The following is a 26,614-nucleotide window of genomic DNA, read 5'->3' on the forward strand; positions in this document are numbered from 1 at the left end:
CACCCCCATATTCTCTGTCTTCAGGGCCATCGCTGCTCATTAGCGGATCGCACGTGCGCACTTGTTGTCAGGAGCGGGGCAATGGCTGTATTACACAGTTGCAGCCCCACTCTAATGGTGGAGATCAGAGAAACCTCTCATCTCCGCCGCTATTCCCTTGAATGCTGCGATCAAAGTTGGCTGCAGTATTCAAGAATAATATAAGGAAGGGGATGCCCCTTGGATCGCATCACAGGGAATCCATGTGATGCAAATCGAGGGACATACCTTATATGGGCACACAGCCCAGGGTCCATTGAAGGACCCCAGGGCTGTCTGACCATATTTCCTGTTGCTAGGGCATACTTAGATATGTCCAAATAACTGCCTGTACCATCAGTACACAGGCTAATTTACTGCCATATAGATATATGCCAGTACATTAAAATGTAAAAATAAAAAATAAATAAAGTAATGTTAAATAAAATTAAAAAAATGTAAAAAAACAAATTTTTTACAATAAACATTAAAATAAGTCTCAATACGTAAAATACACAGATATTCGTATTGTAGTGACCGTAATAACCCGCACAATAAATGTATAATGTGTATGCTGTAAAAAAAATGATGTAAAAACTGCTTTCCTTTCACTTATTAATGTGAGGCACGAAGTATTATTAATTTAGTACCTCAATGTGCCTCACATTAATAGTCATTAAAGGGGTTGTCCAACTTCTGACAACTGGTGACCTATCCACCGGATAGGTCATCAGTATGTCATCGGTGCGGGTCCTACACCCAGACCCCGCACCGATAAGCCGCTCCAGTGGCCTGTGGGCACCGGATGTTGTGGCACATAATGCTATGTACGGAGCCCGGAAGCAGTTGGCTCCGTACATAGCATAGCGGCCGTGCTGCAGAACTGCAGGTCTGCTCCTATTCACTTGTATAAGAGCAGTACTGCAGCTTGGCCGCTATTCCGTGGCCGGAGCCCACTACTTCTGGCTTGTACGTCCGGTGCACGGACCCCCGCAGATCATGTACTGATGAAGCTGGAAAACCCCTTTAACGCCATCATGTACCTCACAAATTAACCCAATGTTGTCCATTATGACTGAGAAACATGATGGGTTTAATTACTATAAGGGCGGATTTACACGAGCGTCTGTGTTTTGCGCGCGCAAAAGGTACTTAACAGCTCCGTGTGTCATCACCATATGATGCGTGGCTGCGTGATTTTCGCGCAGCCGCCACCATTATGACACTCTGTTTGTATGTTTGTAAACAGAAAAGCACGTGGTGCTTTTCTGTTTACATTCATACTTTTTACTTCTGTTGCGAGAATCATGCGCGTCCCACGGACTGTCTGCACGGCCCCATAGACTAACATAGGTCCGTGCGACGCGTGTGAAACGCACACGCGTTGCACGGACGTATATCACGGTCGTGTAAATCCGCCCTTAAATGTGAGGAACATGGAGGTTCAAAATTCATCACAACACGTGCCTCACATCAGAAAATGGAAGAACTTTTTTCTTTATTATTATTGCCAAATTATCGTTCTGTTATCAAGAATCGCAATACTATATAAAGTATCGGTATCGAAGTCCAAATTCTGGTTTTGTGACAACCCTTTCGTGTCTCTATAATATGCTTTTTGTCAGATTATGATGACAGAGCCGATTCTAAAACCACACCCTCAAAAGGCATTTCATTATTATCAGTGATAACCACTCAGAAAATAAATGTAACTATATTATGAGGAATTGTAACGGATAAAATTACCAAAACAACTTCCATCGTTTCCCATATACCTTCTCTGCTGCAGCGTTACCCCAAAGCCTTCCAGTTAAGAACACGAGAGGGGAGATGCAGTCCTCAGAGATTAAAGAAATGGTACCTACCTCCCAATAGTATGGCAGTGGAAGTATATTGAGTGAGGATATCTATCTGAACCTTCATACCTTGGAACTGGAACAGAATGCTCTGTAGTGGAATGACCGAGCTGTCCTTCACTCCCAGCACCCCATGAGAAGAGTTGACCTTGGCTATTTAGTGCAACACTATGTGCCTGTCCGCATGCTACATGAATTATATGTTCATTTGCCAAAGCATTGACATATCCTGCAAAAAATATTACAAAGACTGTGACTGCTGTGCGCTTTAATACAATGTATATGAGAAAAACAAAAAACACACACAAACAATAATTACATCTAAAAAACCAGGGGAGAAAACTTTCTTAAAGCAACCCTCCAGTCCCAAAATAACAATTTTGATTAAACATTGGAAATGTATAGTCAACTTACCTGCTGCCCCTTTCCTGAATGATCCATCCCCGGTTGCGGTCCCGTTTTCCACTCTCCAAGATGGCTGTCGCTGTCTCAGACTTTGCTGTGGATAGCTTCTTTGGAAGTCAAAGACACGTCCCACCCCCTCCACTGATGGTGCAGGCCCATGTGTTGGCGCTGTATCTGAAAGCGTCGATATCATCAGTGTTAGTCCATCTGACGAGGTGGCAGCGTCTCAGACTTCCAAATAAACTCTCCATAGCAAGTTTGATATGGAAAACGGGTCATTCAAGAGCAGGACAGCAGGTAAGTTTATTATACATTTCCAATGTATTGTCACATTTTTTGTTTATTTTTTTAAACGAAGAGTCGCTTTAACTCGATAAAACAAAACATGTATCCAGTTATAATGTCTTCATTGCTTTCCTAGAAGAGAATAAGACTATGAACTAATAATACCTGGTGTGACGTCCGCATGATCATGACCAAGCTGCCACGCGCTGTTGCAACCACAGCTATACACTTGACCATCTTCTAGCAGGAACACAGAATGATTCTCTCCACAGGCCACTTGCTTGATAAAATTAGACAGGGGGAAGTTAAATATTCTGGGCTCCGAGGAAATAGTTAAAGATCCATGATTAAATCCAAGTTGTCCGTAAGCCGAGTGCCCCCAACATAACATGGCTAGTCATAAAAGTTTTGGATACCTGAAAAATAGACAAAAACACAGGAGTTAAATGCAATACAAGATCTAATACAGGACCACATAAAAGTAGTCACCCGCTCTCTATCTTATATAGAACACAGAGTTATGATAAAATTCATGCACGCTAACACCATTACCATACAGAAATATAAGTGTGGCATACAGAACAGTATATAAATGTATGGGCATTAACTTTTTCTTTTCTCCCCATTAGCTGTTCTCTGGCCTTGGAAATCAAGAGGCTACAGTAATAATGAATATAATATTTAATTGATGTCAGGAGTTTTCATTAATAAAGAGTGACCAGTTGAGAATGGGGAATGGGATCACCTCATGAATCGAGATCAGTGGGGGTTTCAGCGGCCGCAACACCTGATTCACATGAAGGGGGAATTCATTAGGAGTGGCCATGTGCCAGTGTTCAACTGCAGTGAAGTGCGCTACATTTATTAAGAGGAGGGCCTCTTAATAAATTTGGTGCATCTCTGCCAGTTCTAAAGACAGAAATCCGTTGGAAATGTGATGACTCCGCCCTCTCCGTAAACCCTGCCCACTATTAATACAACTTTTCAAAAGTGGTGATAAGAAACATAAGTCGCAATTTTAGCGTAAATATGTTGTGTGCTAAAATGTGCAATATTTTTAGACCAGAAAAGTGGCATAAAGATAATAAATTCCTGCCATAGTATTGTGATGGAAAAGCCCTTAAAATAAGCTATTTTAAAAGCCAATTAAAATGATGTAACAAAAATACAACGTACACAAACTGTAATATAAAAGAGGATGTTCGCTTTTAGCCTTTAATGCTACGTTTTTTGATTGGATCCTCTGAAATCTAACAGCTGTAAAGGAATGGCAACCTATGTTTTTCCGGTTAGCCCCTCCCTAATCCAAGATAAGCGGACCAGATAAGTCGAGCAGCAGCTCACTCCTCCTGCCTTGCTAGGAATACATATGGCTGACCTAAACATGCATCTTAGTGCCGCTCTTGGGGGGGAATAACTATGGATTACTACACATTTTCACTTCTGCAATATTCTTTCAAACCCTAAGTGTGTAATGTACGATTCTGTAAAAGTAAAAAGCTTATTACACTCCCTTGTTTGTTCTTCACCTTGTATGCTGTGGTATAATAAAGTCATCCTGAAATGGCAGGTTTAACATTAGCAATAAAATGACACAACAGGGTGTGACCACGAGCAGGGTGACCACGTCAATAACCAGAGCAAGTAAGAATATGTCAAAATTATCCACAAGATGCTACAAATCACCTATTACTTAACTACATCGTCCAGGATTAGAGAAACACGTGACATGTGGCGAATCTTAGCTAGGTCTAGGGTGCAGCAATAACTGGGGGCTGGGTCCGCACAGAAACCAAGGAAATGGAAACCTCACTGTAAATAAGTGGGGGTTTTTTTGGTGCAGTTTTACCGCCATAGCCCACAATGGCCATAAAACCTTAAATTTGCATGTTTACATGCAATTTTGCCATTGGGCTGTAATGATGCAGCTCTCTGCCACACCAATACCACCCCATGAATCCTAAAAATTGTGTCAGGGGTTGTGGCCTGAGGCGCATGGGATGAGGACGTGTTTGTAGCGAGCTCTGGCAAATGTCTCGTCATATCCTGACCATCTAGTCTAGGAGAAACATCGGGGGCACATGTTGACACTTATGGGTGACGTTTTCCCACTTTGACTTGGTGTGTGGAGGAGCCGCAGCCGAAAAATACGTTGCAGCCTAGCTGCTGACAGAACATGCTTCCGGGATAGAAGTGTGGCTCAGAGTTCCTGCCTTGCGGGGTGGTTTAGAGCTGCCGACCGGACAACGGGGACCGCTCCTGACACAGCAGTTTTTCCCCCTCTCCTCAAATTTACCATCTGGCTGCCCAAGAGATCCTCTGAGGGCGCACCTCCATTACATGCAGTGAGTCTCCCTCCACCTCACTTACTTTTAAAAATAGGGCAGAATCCGGAACAACTGATTTGATTTCCTTTCTCCCATAAATCCCAAGTTTCGTTATTGAGAGGGCTCACAGGATTCCAATGTGTCCACTGCCCCCAGATGCGCCCCCTCGGTCATTTATGCTAACGGTGTTGAATTTCAGGGATCTAAATTCTATTTTAGCTGCCGCCCGCAAAGCGGGTAATGTCAAATATGAGAACACAAGGCTCTCCTATCCAGATTACGCAGGAGAGATACAAAAGAGACAACAATTCACCCAGGTGTGCACTCGCCTATGAGAACGAAGGCCTTAAAGAGGCTCTGTCACCAGATTTTGCAACCCCTATCTGCTATTGCAGCAGATAGGCGCTGCAATGTAGATAAGAGTAACGTTTTTATTTTTAAAAAACGAGCATTTTTGGCCAAGTTATGACCATTTTTGTAGTTATGCAAATGAGGCTTGCAAAAGTCCAAGTGGGTGTGTTTAAAAGTAAAAGTCCAAGTGGGCGTGTATTATGTGCGTACATCGGGGCGTTTTTAATACTTTTACTAGCTGGGCGCTCTGACGAGAAGTATCATCCACTTCTCTTCAGAACGCCCAGCTTCTGCCAGATCACAGGTCCTGCATCGTGTCGGACGAGCGAGGACACATCGGCACCAGAGGCTACAGATGATTCTGCAGCAGCATCGGCGTTTGCAGGTAAATCGATGTAGCTACTTACCTGCAAACGCTGATGCTGCTGCAGAATCAACTGTAGCCTCTGGTGCCGATGTGGCCGACACGATGCAGGACCTGTGAGTGACGTCACAGATCTGCACTGCCAGAAGCTGGGCGTTCTGAAGAGAAGAGGATGTTACTTCTCATCAGAACGCCCAGCTAGTAAAATTAGTAAAAACGCCCCGATGTACGCACATAATACACACCCACTTGGACTTTTGCAAGCCTCATTTGCATAACTACAAAAATGGTCATAACTTGGCCAAAAATGCTCGTTTTTTAAAAATAAAAACGTTACTCTTATCTACATTGCAGCGCCTATCTGCTGCAATAGCAGATAGGGGTTGCAAAATCTGGTGACAGAGCCTCTTTAAATATGCCATGCTATATCCTACAAGGCTTGGGGTACAAGAGGGAGATTCTACGCATTTCCATAGTCTGATATTTTACCCTATATTCTCTTTCAGGTTGCTAAGGACATTTTGCTAGTCATTAATGCTTTTTAGCTACTTGTACTAGATGGTCACGTTATGGAGCTTTACTCATCGCTATTTCAGTTAACCCTACATGATTTGAAATGCTATTGTTCTTCGTCCGGGAATTTGAGCTCAGACAAGTTAGGTAGGTTTAGGCAGGCGTAAGGGTTGGGGGTGGGGTTTTAGTAGGAGATTATGGGTTTTAGTGTGTGTGTGTGTGGCAGGGTAAGGGTGGAGTATTAGTAGGAGATTGTGTGAGATTGTGTGTGTGTGTGTGTGTGTGTGTGTGTGTGTGTGTGTGTGTGTGTGTGTGTGTGTGTGTGTGTGTGTGTGTTTTTCACTATAGGCTTACAGATACAATTTGGTAGAATAGATGGCTACTTGTAAAATCATCTGGTGGAATGTGCGGTGTCACAATGACAAAATCAAACGATCCTTAAAGGGGTTGTCCGAGATACCAAAATTTTTTCAAAAACTCTGTCATACATTACCCCTTATACAGACAACCTAAATAAAGCATTATTTTTTAAAAAAATTCTACTTAGCACATTTCTGCTTTGAGTTTAGTACAGCTTGTTTACATGCAGTTCAGCTCTGGTTTGTTGATCTTTCCTTGTTATGAAACTTTTTTCCCGTGCACGCTCATTGCAGGCTGCAATGAGCGTGCACGTACCTTCCAAGAGTTCACGTGAGCTGTCCTTGCTCCTCCCCGCTGACCTCCTTCACTGCACTTGTCTCCTTGCTGACATTCTTGAAGGATGATGAGCAAATGTTCTCTCCCCCCATTATGTTTTTCACATTTATGTTTTCTTTCTCTTTTCAGGTCTATAAACCTCTTCGTGTCTACCCGAACCCTCGTCCACCCTCTTCTATCTCATGTCTCTCTCCACTAAGGCCATGTTCACACAGAGTTTTTTTGCCGTAGGAATATCTGCCTCAAAATTCCGTCTTGAAGTTTGCGGCAGATTTACCTCTCCCTGCACGTTGATTTTTGCGTAATTTTTCACGGAGTTTTTTGTGCGCTGTTTGCGGTTTTGTTTGCCGCTTTGTTCGGGCCGTTTTTCGCTTCGTTTATCTTGCCGTTTTTTGCTTGATTGTTTGCGTCTTTTTTTGCTGTGTTTTCCGTTGCGTTTATCATAGCCTTTTTCGCATCGTTTATGGTTTCTTTTTTTGCGTCGTTGTTTGCGGTTTTTTTTCTGCGTTTTTCGTTGCGTCTTTCGTGGCGTTTTTCCTATCGCTTTTCGTGGCGTTCTTTGCCTCTTTTTTGGCGGCTTTATTTGCAATGTTTTTCGCTGCGTTTATCGTAGCCTTTTTGGCGTTGTTTTTGCGGCTTTTTTTGCTGCCTTTTTCGCGTCGTTTTCCGTGGTGTTTTTCGCCCACGGCAATTGAGCGCCGCGGGCATAAAACAACGGAAATACGCTTTCTCTGCCTCCCATTGAAGTCAATGGGAGGTCAGAGGCGTAAACGCCCGAAGATGGAGCATGTCGCTTCTTTTTCCCACGAGGCAGTTTTACTGCTCGCGGGAAAAAGACGCCGACACCTCCCATTGAAATCAATGGTACGCATAATCCCCGTAATTTCAGCCGTTATGGACGCCCTCGTGTGAACATACCCTAACAATTTAGGCTTAGATACAGGACCCCAGAAGATCTTATCCAGTTCAGGACCGGGCTATTTTGCGCCTTCAGGACCAGACACCGTTTAGCCATTTTTAGCACGTGTTCGTTTAATGGCTATAACTTTTTTATTTGTTGGGCTAACGACATGATTTTTGCGAAGTTTTTTCCGTAGACAATGCAGGTTTCGTTTTTATACACACCTTTTTTGCCATTTTAGAATTTTCTTTCATAAAGTTTGAAAATAATAGTAAAAAAAAAAGCTTTTTTTACGTTTCAGCTATTTTTTTTTTTGGTAATAACATAGTTTTACCCTAAAATAGACCTTTTATTTGTGATCGTCATTGTCTACCGTAAATTTTAATATATTACATGTCTATATTAGGGTAATTGGGTCAGCGCTAGCGTTACAACAATGATTGGCGGGGGGAACAGTATTTTTTTGGGGTGGGTATTTTATGTGTATTTATTATTTCATTTTTTTTTGCACTTTACTTTATTATTTTTTTATTACTGTGGTCTGTTCCTCAAAGGTCAGAAAAGACCTTTGGGGAACTTTATATATATTTTTTTCTTTCTTTTACACCATGTTTTTCCACTGTAACTGGGGCTGCACAGCAGCCCCAGTTACAGGGGAAATCAGCCCTCTCATAGTGACGATTGCCACTAATAAGGCTGTGCTGGGTCTAGTAAGACCCAGCAGCAGTCTGTCACTAACGGCACCCGGCGATCATGTGACCAGTCACATGATCACCGGGAGGAATAGAGACAGCGCCGCTGCTGCTGTCTCTATTCCTGTACACAGCGCGCATTCAGCGCTGTGTACAAGTGATCAGAGAAGACAGAAGCAGCTAAAGCTGCTTCTATCCTCTCCTCAGGGTCCCCGGCAGTCACTGACAGCCGGAGACCCGACATTCAGCTGCCCGATCGCGCGGGCAGCAAGTTAAAACCCGAGCCGTAGAAAGTCTATGGCTCGGGTTTTAAGGACCCGTCCCTGACCGCTGGCCGTAAAAATACAGCCAGCGGTCGGGAACCAGTTGTTAAACAGTGTACGGTGTCCCGCGGGCCGCAGATAACAGCCTCAAGGGCTGCATGCGACCCGTGTGATGCATCGTATTGTATAATTCCCTATCAAAGCCTACTATGTGTAGGCTTTGATAGGGGAAGAACTAAAAAGTACAGAGGTCACTGTACCTCTCTAGTCCGCGGGTGCCGTCCCTCTTCACTTTTTTCACTGTGAACACGCATAGGCGCGCTCACAGTGAAAAGATGCATAGGCTGGGCGGGCGGGCACGCGCAGAAACGTCACGTCTCCAGTGACGTGTCGTGTCCCATCCGAGGTCTCGCTGGGGCGAGACCATGTGATCGGGATACGACACGACAGTGGAGGAGGAAGAAAACGTGACGTCAGAAGACATGTGATCGGCAGAAAAGAGCTGCCAGAACGGAGAACAGAAGCAAGATTGCACAGGTAAGTATATTATGGAATATTTAATGTGTGCATTGTGTGTTTAAATTTAAAATAAAAATATATCTCGGACAACCCCTTTAATTTAGAAGTTTTTTGAAGAGGCATTGTTATTTTACAAGGGACACATTTAAGAGGACGGAAAATGTTGTCCCTTAAACTCCAATGGATAGGTCAGGCTTATCATGCTATTCACTCTAGCTATGCAAGGGGAGTCTCTGTTATAGTTGGTAAGTCCCTCTCCTTTCAGTTACAAACAGTCCAAATGGACCAATCAGGGAGATACGTTCTGTTACACGTGGCTACTAGATGGAAAGATTATGTGATAGTAGGGATATATGTTCCCAAGAGGGGTCTTGGATGAAGTATTGACAAAAGTAGCCCTTTTCTATAATATGCCTTTTCCCCTGATAGGTGATTTTAATGCCACTCTAGATCTGAAAAATAGGTAACATCCACCCCCGGCGCATGTGAAGGCTTTCTTATATTGGGCTCAGCACAGAGGTAGTCCCTCCTTGACCTTCTTAATTTTTTCCTGTCGCTTCTGTTAACTCTCTGTCAAGAATAGACCTAGCTTTGATCTCCTTCCCCAAACCTCAGCAGTCGACTATCTCCAGAGGTATCTCAGATGATTCTCCACTCCTGGTGGTGAAAACACAAGCAGTGGAACGTCCTCATAGTCAACGGAGACTCAATGCTAAGTGGCTTGATGTGCCAATCATTAATACATGTAAAATGGAGGTGGAGGATATTAACGAGTGAATGAAGGTACTGTCAGTCCTTAGATGATGTGGGATGACGTTAAAGTGGTTATGCTATAGCGACTGATAGGGCGAGCTTGTTAGAAAAATGTAACGATTTAGAAGTAGACTTTAGTGATAAAAAACAGACTTCGATTGCGGACCCTAGTGGGGAAAATCAGGAGCAGTGGTTGGCTGCTCAAATGGAATATGTGTTACATTTACAGAATATATTCAGAAGTTGTTGCTAGCTCAGTAACCAGTCATTTTCCCGGAGGGAGATGTAAAAATGGTAGAGCTTTGGCTTTTCTTGCCAGAACGGAGACTCCACAAACAGTGGTGGCGGGCATGACTACGGACATGCCCTGGATGGGGGGGGGGTTGTAACGGGTGAAGGGGGTATATGCTCCCAGTTTGTGACTTACTATACTAATTTATATTCTTCTGGGGTTCTCTACTCTGCAGAGGACTTGACTGTGTATTTGGACAAGATTGCCCTCCCCTCCCTGTCTCTGACCGAGAAACAGATAGTAGATTCCCGGATCACTGAAATAGAGATTCAAAGAGCTATCAGATCAATAGCGAACTGTAAATTCCCAGGCCCAGACAGGTTCCCGGCCGAATGGTAAAAGCTATTTATTGAAGAGCATAATCCTCGTTTACTCAAACTCTGTCAATATGCTCTTGGATCACAATCTTGACCTTCTTCCTTTTAAAAGCCCACAATTGTGAGGATTCACAAACCTGGGAAACCACATGTTAAATGTAGCGCATACTGCCCAATCTCGCTCATTTACTTAAATGCTAAGATTTTGTCAAAGCTTCTGGCTATGAGATTGGGGGAAGTGATCTGGTCCATCGTGGGATCTAATGAATCCGGTTTTATGCTGGGCAAAACAACTGATATTAATTTGAGAAGACGGATTACTAATTTTTAGATAGGTCATGATAATGCTGGAAGGAGGACCATAGCAGCATTAGATTATGAAAAGGGCTTTGATTCGGTAAAATGGGTCTTAATGTGGGATGCATTACTCGATATTGGAATAACAAATAATTTTTTGACGTGGCTACGTCTATTGTATCTGAAGTCCATGGCCATATTTCAGACCTCTTCCCCTTTATGCAGGGGCAGGGATGCCCACTTACACCTCTCTTATTTGCTCTTGTGATAGAGCCATTATTTACTATTGAGGGGGGGGGGTGTGGCAGATATTACTGAAAAACTATCCTTATGCGCCGACATGTTGGTTTACTTGGCCAATCCAGGATCATCCCTAGATGCCCTTCTGGATGTGGTGGACAGCTACGGCAAGTTTTCGGGTTTGCAAATTAATTGGACTAAACCCGTATTGTATTTGGTTGATGATGTAGCGAGAAATGTGATCTTCTTGAATTTTAGACTTTTGCTGGCAGATGAGAAAAAAAAAATATTTCACGACACCTTCCCTTTAAGTACTTGGGAATTGTCATTCATAAGGATGTTCACCAGTTCCGGAGACTCAATATTGTTACCACATTGGATTATGTGACACGCAAATTTAAGGCCTGGGAGACTTTAACTCTCTTGTTGGTAGGTCGCATTAATATTTTTTAAATGGTCCTCCTTCCTTAATGTATCTCTATAGGGCGTCTTCAAGACTACTGCCAAAAAAACATTCCTTATTCCCTTTTTGTGAGGTGGCCAAGCCCCAAGGTTTTCCAGAAACACCTTGAAGGCTCCATCCGATAGATGAGGATTAGCTGTATCGGCTATGTATATGTATTATATTGCGATACAACTTTATACTAAGAGGTTCTTGCTAATCTGGTGCATAGGAGGGGGAGCTCACACTACATCAAATTATAAATCCAATTAGTGGGCCTTTGTTAGGCACCGGATGCCATGGTAACGCATCGGTGTCCCACGTTAGCATTGGGCTGAAAGAGGGAGTCCCCTCTCTCAGTCAATCACCTCAGAGGTCAAGTACCTAAGGAGTTAAAGAGGCTCTGTCACCAGATTTTCAAACCCCTATCTCCTATTGCAGCAGATCGGCGCTGCAATGTAAATAACAGTAACGTTTTTTTTTTCAAAAACGAGCATTTTTGGCCTAGTTATGACCATTTTTATATTTATGCAAATGAGCCTTTCTTATGTACAACTGGGCGTGTTTAAAGTTATGTCCAAGTGGGCGTGTATTGTGTGTGTACATCTGGGTGTTTTTACTTGTTTTACTAGCTGGGCATTGTGAATAGAAGTGTATGATGCTGACGAATCAGCATCATCCACTTCTCTTCGTTACCACCCAGCTTCTGGCAGTTCACAGACACACAGCGTGTCCTCGCTGATCCGACTCGATGAAGTTCCTGTGGGAGGAAGTGAGTGACGTCACAGCGTGATCTCGCGAGGACACGCTGTGTGTCTGTGCACTGCCAGAAGCTGGGTGGTAACGAAGAGTAGTGGATGATGCTGATTCATCAGCATCATACACTTCTATTCACAACGCCCAGCTAGTAAAAGAAGTAAAAACGCCCAGATGTACACACACAATACACGCCCACTTGGACATAACTTTAAACACGCCCAGTTGTACTTAAGAAAGGCTCATTTGCATAAATATAAAAATGGTCATAACTTGGCCAAAAATGCTTGTTTTTGAAAAAAACAAAACTTTACTCTTATCTACATTGCAGCGCCGATCTGCTGCAATAGGAGATAGGGGTTTGAAAATCTGGTGACAGAGCCTCTTTAACCCCTTCCCGCTCCTGGACGTACTATTAGGTAATGGCAGCTGTAGCGTTCGCGCTCCATGACCTAATAGTACGTCTCGGGAGTAACGGCCGTTTCGGCCGTCCTCCCGACACATACAGGAGCTGTGACAGCTGCTGTCTTGTTCAGCAGCTGTCACAGCTCCTACAGCGGGGACCGATCGCTGTGTCCCCGCTGATTAACCCCTTAAAAGCCGCGTTCTAAAGAGATCGCGGCTTTTTAGGGGTTAAGCTGCCATCGACAGCCTGCTACGCGATAGCGGCCGGCGATGGTGACTATGGCAGCCGGACACCAAACAATGGCGTCCGGCTATGCCATAGACGGAAGCCTAGTGGGCCCTGACAACGTCAGGACCCACTATGCTTGCTGTCAGTGAGTAGCTGACAGTTCTAATACACTGCACTACGCATGTAGTGCAGTGTATTAGAATTGCGATCAGGGCCTCCTGCCCTCAAGTCCCCTAGTGGGACAAAGTAATAAAGTTAAAAAAAAAAGTTAAAAAAAGATGTGTAAAAATAAGAAAATAAAAGTTTTAAAAGTATTAAAAGTAAAAATCCCCCTTTTTCCCTTATCAGTCATTTATTATTAATAAAAATATATAAACAAACAAATAAACTATACATAATTGGTATCGCCGCGTCCGTAACGGCCTGAACTACAAAATTATTTCGTTATTTATCCCGCACGGTGAACGCCGTAAAAGAAAATAATAACAAACCGTACCACAATCACAATTGTTTGGTCACTTCACCTCCCAAAAAATGGAATAAAAAGAGATCAAAAAGTCGCATGTACCTAAAAATGGTACTGATCGAAACTACAGTTCGTTACGCAAAAAATAAGTCCTCGCACGGCTTTATTGATTCAAAAATAAAAAAGTTCTGGCGCTTAGAATATGGTAACACAAAAAGTGAATGATTGTTTACAAAACGTATTTTATTGTGCAAACGCCATAAGACATTAAAAAAACTATGAACATCTGGCATCGACGTAATCGTATCGCCCTGCAGAATAAATTGAATATGTCATTTATAGCGCACGGTGAACGCTGTAAAAAAAAAGAATAAAAAAACAATAGTAGAATTGCTGTTTTTTAGTCACCACGCCACCTAAAAATAGAATAAAAACTGATCAAAAAGCTGCATGCACCCCAAGAAAACTACAATGGATTCCTCAAGGGGTCTAGTTTCCAAATTGGGGTCACTTTTGGGGGGTTCCCAATGTTTTGGCACCACAAGACCTCTTCAAACCGGACATGGTGCCTAATAAAAAAGAGGCCTCAAAATCCACTAGGTGCTCCTTTGCTTCGAAGGCCGCTCCTTCAGTCGATTACCGCACTAGGGCCACATGTGGGATATTTCTAAAAACTGCAGAATCTGGGCAATACGTATTAAGTTGCGTTTCTCTAATAAATCCTTTTGTGTTATTAAAAAAATGGTATAAAGAGGATTTTCTGACAAAAAAAATAATTTAAATTTCACCTCTACTTTGCTCTAAATTTCTGTGAAACACCTAAAGGGTTCATAAACTTTCTAAATGCTGTTGTGAATACTTTGAGGGGTCTAGTTTCTAAAATGGGGTGTTTGATAGGGGTTTCTAATATATGGGCCCCTCAAAGCAACTTCAGAACTGAACTGGAAACTAAAAAAATAAATAAATTAGGCAATACTTTGCTTCTTACATTATACTGATAATGAGCCGTGCCCACCCCGAGATGACCCCAGTTTTGACCGTTTGTAAAAACGGAGACCCCTATTAGACCGTTCCAGTGCCCGGTTTTCCCAAGCATGCACCCCCGAGAAGTGTATTTCTATTGATGAGTCCTTGGTACATTTTAAAGGGAGGGTTCAATTCCGCGAGTACCTGCCGGGTAAGAGGGCAAGGTATGGCGTGAAGATGTATAAGCTGTGCGAGAGTGCATCAGGGTATACCTACAGGTTTAGGATATATGAAGGAAAGGCCACCCCCAAACCAGACTGCATCCTGGACTACAATAGGTACATGGGAGGGATGGACTTGTAAGATCAAATCCTGAAGCCCTACAGCACCATGCGGTGTGGTATAAGAAGCTGGCCGTGCACATCATACAGATGACTTTGTACAATGCGTACATGCTACGTCGATGTGCAGGCCAGACGGGAACTTTCCTGGAATTTCAAGAGGTGATTATCAAGAACCTAATCTTTAGGGACCAGGAAGGGGGGGGCACCCAGTACTTCTGGAAGCGGGGCCACACGCATCGTACCAGGGCGGCAACACTTTCCAGGAGAAGTTCCCCAAACTGGCAAGAAGGGAAAAAGTCAAAAGAGGAGCAAAGTCTGCTATAAGAGGGCGATAAGGGATGACTCAATATATCAATGTGACATGTGTCCCGAATAACCAGAGCTCTGTATGAAAGAGTGTTTTAAAATTTATCATACATCCCTTGGTTTATAATTTACCCCAATTTTACTTACCCTGATGCACTCGGCACAGCTTATCCCCCCTCGTCTTTCCCCTCTGAGCCCTGCTGTGTGCCCAGGCAGCTGATAACAGCCACATTGAGGGTATTGCCATACCCGGGAGAACCCACATTACAGTTTATGGGGTGTAGGTCTCCGGTCAAAATGCTCACTACACCTCTAGATGAATGCCTTAAGGGTGTAGTTTTTAAAACGGGGTCACTTCTTGCGGGTTTCAACTGTACTGGTACCTCAGGTGCTTCTGCATACATGACTTCGCACTAGAAAATCCCCAGTAGGCCAAATGGTGGTCCTTTCCTTCTGAGCCCTCCCATGGGCCCAAACGGCAGTTTATCACAACAAATGGGGTATTGCGGCACTCAGAACAAATTGCGCAACAGAATGGGGTATTTTGTTTCTTGTGAAAATAAGAAATTTTCAGCCAAAACTACATATTATTTGAAAAAAATAATTTTGTTTTCATTCCCAGCCCAATTCAAATAAGTTCTGTGAAAAAACTATGGGGTCAAAATGGTCACAACACCCATAAATGAATTCCTTGAGGGGTGTAGTTTCCAAAATGGGGTCATTTGTGGTTGGTTTCTATTGCTTTGATACCTCTGGGGCTCTGCAAATGCGACATGGCACCCGAAAACCAATCCAGCAAAATCTGGACTCCAAAGAACACACAGCGCTCCTTTCCTTCTGAGCCCTCCCATGGGCCCAAACAGCAGTTTATCACCACAAATGGGGCATTGCCGCATTCAGGACAAATTGGGCAACAAAATGGAGTATTTTATTTCTTGTGAAAATAAGAATTTTTGAGTTAAAATGACATATTATTGGAAAAAATATATATTTTTTTAATTCCCAGCCCAATTCAAATAAGTTCTGTGAAGAAACTATGGGGTCTAAATGGTAACAACAACCATAAATGAATTCCTTGAGGGGTGTAGTTTCCAAAATGGGGTCACTATTGGGGGATTCCTACTGTTTTGGCACCTCAACACCTCTTCAAACCTGGCATGCTGCCTAAAATATATTCTAATAAAAAAAGAGGACTCAAAATGCACTAGGTGCTTCTTTGCTTCTAGGGCTTGTGTTTTAGTCCACGAGCGCAGTAGGGCCACATGTGGGACATTTCTAAAAACGGCAGAATCTGGACAATACATATTTAGTAGTGTTTCTCTGGTAAAACCTTCTGTGTTACAGAAAAAAAATGAATAAAATTGAAATTCAGCAAGAAAAATGAAATTGGCAAATTTCACCTCCACTTTGCTTTAATTCCTGTGAAATGCCTGAAGGGTTAAAAAATGTTTTGAATACTTTGAGGGGTCTAGTTTTTAAAATGGGGTGTTTTATCAGGGTTTCTAATACATAGGCCCCACAAAGCCACTTCAGAACTCAAGAGGTACCTTAAAAAAAAGGCATTTGAAATTTTCTTAAAAATATGAGAAATTGCTGTTTATGTTCTAAACCTTGTAACGTTCAAGAAAAATAAAAGAATGTTCAAAAAACAATGCCAATCTAAAGTAGACTTATGGGAAATGTGAACTAGTAACTATTTTGGGTGGTATAACCGTCTGTTTTTCAAGCAGATGCATTTAAATTCTGAAAAATACTATTTTTTCTAAATTTTCTCTAAATTTTGCAATTTTTCACAAATAAAGACTGAATATATCGACCAAATTTTACCACGAACATGAAGCCCAAAGTGTCACGAGAAAACAATCTCAGAATCGCTTGGATAGGTTTAAGCATTCCGACGTTATTACCACATAAAGTGAAATATGTCAGATTTGAAAAATGGGCTCTGAGCCTTAAGGCCAAAACTAGGCTGCGTCCTTAAGGGGTTAAATAGCTATGGTCCGATCCCAGCTGTGGATCTCACAGGAACAGCTTCTGTGCCTGTGCAATCACCATGACACATATCTACGTCATGTAACCAAAACGTAAGTCATTCCACGATGTGCATGTACATCATGTAGCGTTACGCAGTTAAGGAAGGAATTGCTGGGAAATTTATTTTTTTGTGCATTTTATATGTTTAGTCTTCCTTTAGGACAGGACTGGGCCCCGGCCTCTGCAGGGCCCCAGGATGCATATATGTGGTTCCTCTCCCACAAGACTACAAAAGGGACATATTAGTATTGTAATCTACACGATAAATAGCAAGACGACTAATGTGCTATATGAGGTGATCAGTGGCTGAGAGGGGAAACCCGACAAAGAATGTGTCAGCTGGCAGCTACTCACCCAGATAAAGCAGAGTTGATGGTGCTCTTCTCCATATTTGGAGGTAAAGCAGCAACTTTCGTTGTTGCCATAGGGCAGTTGACAGTTGTGCACACCAGTGAGAAATCTCCGTTAAGACAAACTTAAGGAAAGGTGCAGATATGGATTTTGTAAAAGTCCAGCCAAACAGTAAGTCACCATAAAGAAAAAGTTTACACTAACGCGCGACATTATGAGAAACCCTAAATCAATCAATCATGCAGGTAGCCATGGTTACTTATAAATCACCACATACAACGTCATAAGGACAGATAATTTCACATGGCAGCTCTTCTAGGCAATTGAGAGAAAACCATAAAACAAATCTACAATATCAGAGCAGCAACGTAAGCTAAATTAATGTGCTCATTTCAACCACGTTTTAATTTAACCCCTTTACGACACGTCACGTACTGGTACGTGACAGCCGTTAAGGGAAAGTATGGAGTGGACTCACGGGCTTAGCGCGCTCCATACACAGCAGGTGACGGCTGTGTTACGCAGCCGACACCTCAGTGCAGCAGGCGGAATCAAAGATCACTTTGATTCCACCCGTTTTACACCTTAAATGCTGTTGTCAATCGCGACTGCGGCATTTAAATTGTTAGAATCAGGGGGAGCCCCCTCAAACACACCATCGTGCCCCCCCCCCCGCGGCATGATCGGCCGTTTACAGAGGTTGTTATGGCAGCCTGGGGGGCCTAATAAAGACCCTCAGGTCTGCCATCTTTGTACTCCTTTGAAACCCTTCATCCGGCAGGGCTTCAAAGGAGACTGTCAGAATGACAATCTACCGCAATACATTAGTATTGAAGTATATCATGCAAGCGATCCAAGGATCGCTGCTTCAAGTCACCTAGGGGGATAATAAAAGAAGTAAAAAAACTGTTAAATAAAGATTTTTATAATGTTCCAAAAAAAATAAAAACTTAAAAGTTCCAAAAAGCCCCCTTTTCACAGTTTTTCCCTAAAGCAATGTTAAAAAATATAAAAAAAAGTTAACACAACTCGTATCGCCGCGTCCGTAAAAGTCTGAAATATCACAATATGGTTATTTAACCCGCTCAGTGAACGAAATAAAAAAATATATAAAACATGCAAATTGCTGTTTTTTGGTCACATTCACTCTCGAAAAAAAAATTAATAAAAAGTGATCAAAAAGTCGCATGTACCCCAAAATGGTATCGGTGAAAACGACAGCTCGCCCCACAAAATTTAAGCCATCACACCTCTAAATTGATGGAAAAAAAAATAAAAATAAAGTTATAGCTCTCAGAATTTGGCGACACAAAACGTTTTGTTTTTTTAGCAAATACTTTTATTTTTAAAGTGGTAAAACATAAAACAAAACATAAATTTGGTATCGCCGTATCAACCTGTAAAATAAGGTGAATGTGTAGTTTTTGCCACCTGATGGATGCTGTAAAAACAAAACCCCCAAAACATAGTGTAATCGCTGTTTTTGCCCATTTCACCCCACGAATATTTTTTTTTCCAGATTTCTAAACATTGTACATTACAATAAATGGTGCCATGAAAACCTTCAACTTGTCCTGCAAAAAACAAGCCCTCATATGGCTATGTAGACGAAGAAATAAAAAATAAAAAAAAAGTTATGGCTTTTGGAAGGCGGGGAGGAAAAAACGGCCTGGGGGCTATGACTTACTCACGGCACAGCGTGATCTCGCAAGATCAAATTGTGAATGACCAGCATACAAACAGAGTGTCATAATGATGGCGGCTGCGCGAAAATCATGCAGCCGCGCATCATATGGTGAAGACACACGGAGCTGTTAAGTGCCTTATGCGCGCGCAAAACGCACACGCTCGTGTGAATCCGGCCTTAGACTCATGCTGAGAGATGGTAGGAGTTGCAGCAACAAAGAAACATCTGAGCAGTCCGAGCACACAGCACAGCTCTCCACGGCTCACACACTAGATAGAACCCACACACTCCGCACATGGCACATATTTACTAGAGGATCCGTGCAGAAATCCGAGACGTAACAATAAAAATGATACAGAGGGAGGGAAAAAGACCCAACATATGCAGGTTAGACAATTAATGGCTATACGCCAGTAGTATGGCATAAGAAAAGCTGCACGTTATAGAGCTTGAAATATTTGCGCCATATTTGTGACTTATCGTTTTAAGATACCCCTGCCGCTTGGCATAAATTCTAGCAGAAATATAAATGTCCCTTTCTGGCACACCGCCATCTGCGTTGGGGTCCTGTTCTGGCTTTCCGTCAGAATGGGACCCTGAAGAGACAAAAAACTGACACGAACGGAAACCAGGGGTTTCTGTTTTCATCACCATTGATTTCAATGGTGACAGATCCGGTGCCTGTGGTTTCCGTTTGTCTCTGTTTTTGTTTTGTGTCTGTTCAGGGTCCAGTGTGAAGTTTCCACAGTCAGTGATGGTTTGGGGCCATGTCATATGCTGGTGTTGGTCCACTGTGTTATATCAAGTCCAGAGTCAGCGCAGCCGTATACCAGGAAATTTTAGGGCACTTCATGCTTCCCTATGCTGACAAGCGTTATGGAGATGCTGATTTCATTTTCCAGCAGGACTTGGCACCTGCCCACACTGCCAAAAGTACCAATACCTGGTTTAATAACCACAGTATCACTGTGCTTGATTGGCCAGAAAACTCGCCTGACCTAAACCCCCATAGAGAATCTATGGGGTATTGTCAAGAGGAAGGTGAGAGACACCAGACCCAACAATGCAGACGAGATGAAGGCCGCTATTATAGCAACCTGGGCTTCCATAACACCTCATCAGTGCCACAGGCTGATCGCATCCATGCCACACCGCATTGATAACACCTCAGCAGTGCCACAGGCTGATCGCCTCCATGCCACACCGCATTGATAACACCTCAGCAGTGCCACAGGCTGATCGCCTCCATGCCACGCTGCATTGATGCAGTAATTCATGCAAAAGGAGCCCCAACCAAGTATTGAGTGCATATACTGTACATACTTTTCTGTAGGACAACGTTTCAGTATTAAAAATCATTTTTGAAATTGGGCTTATGTAATATTCTAATTTTCTGAGATACTAATTGTTAGCCATAATCATCAACATTAAAAGAAAAAAACGCTGGAAATAGATCACTCTGTGTGTAATGAATCTATAGAATATATGAGAGACACTTTTTGAATTGAATTACCGAAATAAACTTTTTGATGATATTCTAATTCATTGAGAAGGACTAGTATACTTAGGATAGTACTGTAAAATATATTAATTTTAGGGTATGCTGTTAGGCCCCATGCACACGAACGTAAAAACACCCGTAATCACGGACCCATAGACTTCTATTGGCCACGGGTACCTCCCCGTATGCTTACGGGAAGGTGCCCGTGCCGTTGAAAAATATAGAACATGTCCTATTTCAGACCGTAATTACGGCACGGGCAGGCCCATAGAAGTCTATGGGGCTCCCGTAATTACAGGTGACTACGTGTGTGCACCCTTAATTACGGGAGCGTTGCTAGGCGACGTCAGTGGATAGTCACTGTCCAGGGTGCTGAAAGAGTTAAACGATCGGCAGTAACTACCGATCACAATGTAGATCAACCTGTAAAAAAAATAGAAGTTCATACTTACCGAGAACTCCCTGCTTCTTCCTCCAGTCCGGCCTCCTGGGATGACGTTACAGCCCATGTGACCGCTGCAGCCAATCACAGGCTGCAGCGGTCACATGGACTGCCGCGCCATCCAGGGAGGTCGGGCCGGGGACGCGTCACCAAGACAACGGCCGGGTAAGTATGAAATTCTTTTACTGCGGAAAGTGCTGTCCCTTCTCTCTATCCTGCACTGATGGAGAGAAGGGCTGCCGATTAGTGCAGTGCAATTTTGCATCGAAAACGTGCCCGTAAATACGGGTGCAATACGGGTCGAATACGTGTGACCAAGGACTCGTATTTACGCCAGTATTTACGGACAGGAAAAAATAAGTTTGTGTGCATGAAGCCTTAATCGGCGTAGGATGCTGGTCTGGGCTTGGTTTTATTGTTTGTGTTAGGCCCCATGAACACGACCGGATTTTTGTCCACCCGTAAATACTGGCGTAAATACGGGTCCTTGGTTGGACTCTTAGGTTGATTGGTGTGGCCTCTCATCCTGTTTCTATTGTTTTATGTGTTCACTTGTCAAAATTGTATATCATCAAGTTATGAATCTGTATATGCCTCTACTACCTACTTGTGATAAATAAAAACAGAATTTATAAAAAAATAAATAAAAAATGATTTAAACCGCTAGTTCCATTTATTATTTGCGGTTTAGACTGTATTATCATTATGTCTGCCAGAAGATACAGCGTTGAGGAAGCCTATCAGATGCTATGTTCAGATACTGATTCAGCATCTGAAGTTGACCTTTTACATGAGAGCGACAGCGAAAGTGTCACTTCAAGTGATTCTATTGAAATGAGACCCAGTACCAGTGATATGGGAGGCGGCGGGAGTTGCCACAACGTCTATTCAAAGTGCAGCCCCTGAAATTGTACAACCCCATTTAGTGTGGGAACCCACAAATTGATTTACTCCCACCATATGCTGCGGGTCTCAGAAGCGTATTACAGCTCTGCTCGCGCGGTTCCTGGCCGTTTAACCACTTAGATGCCGTGGTCAATAGCATCTAAGCCATTAGAAAGAGGGGGCAGCCCCCTCGGACAGGCCATCGCCGCAGGGTCCCGATGTTTCTCATGATAGCCCGGGGGCCGAATGAAGGCCCCCCAGGTCTGCTTTCTTTCTGCCTCTGTTAAGACCTGCCTCAGTGCTTAAAGGGTTTGTACACAAACGGATAACTGATGACACCCGGACCCTGCACCGATCAGCTGCTCCGGCTTCCTCCGGGCGCAAGATATTTTGACTGGTATGCAGTAGTTGGAGCCGGAAGCAGATGACTCCAACAACTGCATAGTGGCCGTTCTGCAGAACTGCAGCTCTGCTCCGATTCACTTGAGAGACTGAGACATGTGGTATTTCAGCCTGATGATTCATGCGTCAGGTTGTGCTGACACTTCCTTCTGGGAGAGAGAGCAAGAGCGTATTTATTTACAATCTGGGCACTTGTATAATGCACACACAAAATACATGTATTTTTGTTTCTTTTGGGAGACTCCGCGTTTAAATCACCTTTAAACCATATCTGATTGGCCGCTAGGAGAATCTATTGACTATCATATTCCTCATCTGTTACTGGTAATGTGAATTCTGGTCTACTACACTACAAAAAACTAAAATCATGAACCAGGTATTTACTGCAAATAACTGGTAGGCAATACACTTTGAATACAAACCCAAGCTTTATGCTAGATTTACACTTAAAGTATTTTAGATGATATCAATTTATTTTCTAGTCAATACCTTTATAAGCGTCCAGAGGTTTCGCTGTGAAGAATTGCTTGCTTATTAGAGAATGAACAGTGAAAACTGACATGCAGGTTAGAAAATGTGTCATGGATGATTTTATTACACAACACACATTTCTTTGAAGCAATGGCAAGCGTAAAGTGAATAACCTGTTATGGACGTGGCCTAGTTTTAGCCTAAGGGTTTTCAGGCGTATTCCGGGGCATAAAAGCCTCAAAATACGCCTGAAAAAAATCGGTAGCTGAATGCCTACAAACATCTGCCCTTTGAAGTCAATGGGAAAATAGAATTAGACTTACCGGTAATTCGGTTTCTAAGAGACCCTCCATGACAGCACCACATGAGGATGGATCTCCACCTCTAATTGGGAGAGGAACATTTTTCATGGGAGTTCTTCTTTAATTAAAACACCTTTCGCAAATTTGAACTTCGACCAGACAATGACACAGAGGTTCACTTAGTTTTTCTCCCTGCACTGTGGATGTTTACTCAATGGGATAAATAAAAGACAAGGACAGTACAACTCTCTGTGTGTTATTACCGCTAGTTTACTTAGATTGTGTTTGTCTATAGTTGTGACGTTGATAATAAAATCAGACCACATTATATTAATAATTAATGCAGAAATACAGGTAGTTCCAAAGGATTGACAGATTTTATTTGGGTCTATTCGTAGGTGGCTAACCTGGACGTACGCTACACCTTGTTTAGCGATTTTCATACAGATCATAGCTAGGAATTCTCCTGAGCAGTAAGCTTTACAATGCTATACAGATGTAATGGGATCTGCTCCACCACATCTCTGGAAATCCCCAGAAGGAAACAGCATTTTAGAGGAAACATAAAAAAAATTAAAAATTACCAGACTTCACACCAGGCTGTAGCTATGCAAGATTTTCACTTTCCCTTTTAAAATGACAAAACCCTGTTTCTTATAACCCTGGCTTTTATGTCCTTTGATACTTTAAAGGGTAACTAAACTTTCAGAAAACTTCTGACATGTCATAGTGACATGTCAGAAGCTTTAATCGATGGGGGTATGAGCACAGAGACCCCCACCGATCGCTTAAACGAAGCAGCAGAAGCGCACAGGTGAGCGCTGAGCGGTTTGGTTTCTGATCAGCTTTTCTCAGAAAGCCGAGCAATTGGCGTACGGGCTCAGACTTTCTATTGAGCCCATACAGCAACTACCAAGAAAAGCTCATCAGAAACAAAGCGGCTCAGCGCTCATCGTTTTAGAGATCGCGGGCATCTTAGTGCTCAGACCCCCACCGATCAAAATCTCTGACAAGTCAGAAGTTTTCTGAAAGTTTAGTTCAGCATTTTACCTGTTGAACTCTCCTTACCCCGCAACGGCCGCAGATGACCAAAGTTAATTTCCGTTATCCCCTCTCCTATAGTCCTCTTCTGTCCGTAAATATCGGTCTGCATAATTATCGCGCCTTTTATGGTAATATTTACTCTATTACGTTGCTTCTTATTCCTGCCCACCGCCGCCACCTGTCCTGCCCTGAAATGGCAAAATCTTCGTATAAAATATTGTGCATGCTCGCTTCATCTAGGTTATGCTACCCTTCCCTGCTTCGTTGTTCCTTGAAACTATTTACTGCGCATGCGCCGCTGATAGTACACACACCCTTTCAGCGTCATAGTGCACATCATTTCGGCTTTCCGCAGAAGAATCTCCCAACGCGCAAGAGTGAGATTTTGTGTCCGGTGGAGGGAGGAGAGCAGAAGTCAATCAAGAACATGGAGGCAGAGTTAACTCAGAAACGCCGGAGGAATGAAAATATGACTTTTATACTCATTTGCATATGGCCATGAAACACTCAAAATCGGAATACTAAAGCTACAGAGCCTACTTAGAAAACAATTATAGGTTAAATAACACGGATTTTTCACCCACTACCACTAGGTATTGCTGGTTTGATAGGTAAAATGCTGGTGACGGGTTCCTTTTAAAGGGAAGGTGTCATGAAATATTTTTTTTTATTATTATATTGCTTTTAATAAAATATAAACAAAATTTTTATTTATTAGATTAATGACACACACAGAGATGCTATATGGCACATCCAACCCCATAGAGAATGTGAACGGGAGCCGTTCCATTCACAGAAGCGACGCCGTCTGTGTGGGAACGGCGCATGCGCCGCTCCCACACAGACCAGCACGGAGCTAGTTCGTAGAGCGAAATCCGGCGCCATTTTCATGTGGACCGGAAGCTGCTGCCGGACAGTAAGATGACGGCCATATGCTTCGAAGGTGCAAGGAGCGTAGACCAGCGGAGGCAGGAGCAGGTAATTTATTTTGTGTATGTGATGTGTGTATTATGTTTGTGTTATACTGTCTGCTGAGCCCTGTATCTATTCCTCCTACACTGTACACTCGCTCAGAAAATGGCGGCACACAGTGTAGGAGGTTTGAAGATTCAAACGCTTCCTTCTTCTGGCACTAGCCAGGATAAAGGAGGGGGGATTGTGTGAGGACACTAGAGCGAGTGTGTCCACCCCAAATTTGCAGCATAAATCATTGAGGTTACTTTACCACATTGACCATGCTGCAATTTTGGGAACTGCTCCCTCTAGTGACCAGCACATCGAAATGTTATAAATTAGAATCTAATTTATAATATTTCCTGACTTATGAAAAAATTAAAACAATGTGTAATCACTCAAATACTAATTGTTTAACTGGAAAAAAAATAAAATAATTCTAGCGACACATTCCCTTTAAGACTGTGTTCACACGTTCAGCATTTACCTATGGCAAATCCTGGCTTGTATGCCAAAACAATCTGTGGCAGAAATCAGAGGCGGAGACTCTGATTTCTGCCGTGGATGTGCTGGCAGATCCGCATGAGAATTAGTTCCATGGTCTAGCAATTTTTTATAAAATACCCCATTCACTTGCATTGGAATTTCAGAACGTTAGCAAATTTCACGGGGATTAAGGCGTGGAAAGTTTCATAAGACATTTTAGAAGAAAAAAAACTCCCCTCCCCAATAAAAAAAAAAGGACATTTATTTATTTTTAATAGGTCACTGTAAAAAAAGATACATCATTGGTAGAATTGGTTAAAGGGGTTTTCCATTTTGGACAATCCCTACTTGTTAGGGCGGATTTACATGAACGTGTAATACGTCCGTGCAACGCGCGTGATTTTCACGCGCGTCGCACGGACCTATATTAGTCTATGGGGCCGTGCACACAGTCCGTGATTTTCACGCAGCTGCTTGAAGGCAATGGGTGCGTGAAAATCACGCGCACCACACGGAAGCACTTCCGTGTGACGCGCGTGATTCGCGCAACAGCAGTAAGAAGTATGATTGAAAACAGAAAAGCACCACGTGCTTTTCGGTTTACAAACAGAGTGTCATAATGATGGCGGCTGCGTGAAAATCACACAGCCGCGCATCATATGGTGATGATACACGGAGCTGTTAAGTGCCTTTTGCGCGCGCAAAACGCTGCGTTTTTTGCGCGTGCAAAACGCACAGGCTCGTGTAAATCCGCCCTTAGAAGTGTCTCTTAAAAAATAAGCAGATCATAAAGTGTCCCCTTGAAATCAGCTGTTATCTGTGGGGAATACAGGCAGTAAATGTTCAATTTCCCTGCAGCGCCACCACAGGAGAAATAAAGCATTACACAGTGCCCATTCACGTAAATGAGTTGTCAATTTAATGAAGGACAGAACAGGTTCGCCAGAGCGAGAGCTGCTCTTTGCAACCGCTCTCCACTCTGGCCGAGAGATAAGAATCCTGAACAGAGGACCCCCTCTATTCATTCCCTAGTAGGGTATACCAAAATGGGT

The 26,614-nt window shown here is 42.9% G+C and overlaps 1 protein-coding gene across 5 annotated transcripts in view; it reads right to left on the reverse strand.

Moving 5' to 3' along the window:
- Nucleotides 1-26,614, reverse strand: part of HERC3 (HECT and RLD domain containing E3 ubiquitin protein ligase 3) — a 94,098-nt gene that overhangs the window by 61,879 nt on the left and 5,605 nt on the right. For 2 of the 5 annotated variants that reach the window (XM_075860677.1, XM_075860675.1), the window contains exons 2-4: nucleotides 2,730-2,980; nucleotides 2,289-2,453; nucleotides 1,944-2,103 (exon numbers count right to left, since the gene is read on the reverse strand). In XM_075860677.1, coding sequence (XP_075716792.1) covers nucleotides 1,944-2,103; nucleotides 2,289-2,453; nucleotides 2,730-2,955 — 551 coding nt within the window. In that variant the 5' untranslated portion in view covers nucleotides 2,956-2,980. Of the gene's footprint in view, nucleotides 1-1,943; nucleotides 2,104-2,288; nucleotides 2,454-2,729; nucleotides 2,981-23,099; nucleotides 23,137-26,614 lie in introns of those variants that run through there. The other 3 variants (XM_075860679.1, XM_075860678.1, XM_075860676.1) reach the window with 2 other exon arrangements.

The sequence above is a fragment of the Rhinoderma darwinii genome, chromosome 1 (assembly GCF_050947455.1).
Source record: "Rhinoderma darwinii isolate aRhiDar2 chromosome 1, aRhiDar2.hap1, whole genome shotgun sequence".
Lineage (NCBI taxonomy): Eukaryota > Metazoa > Chordata > Amphibia > Anura > Rhinodermatidae > Rhinoderma > Rhinoderma darwinii.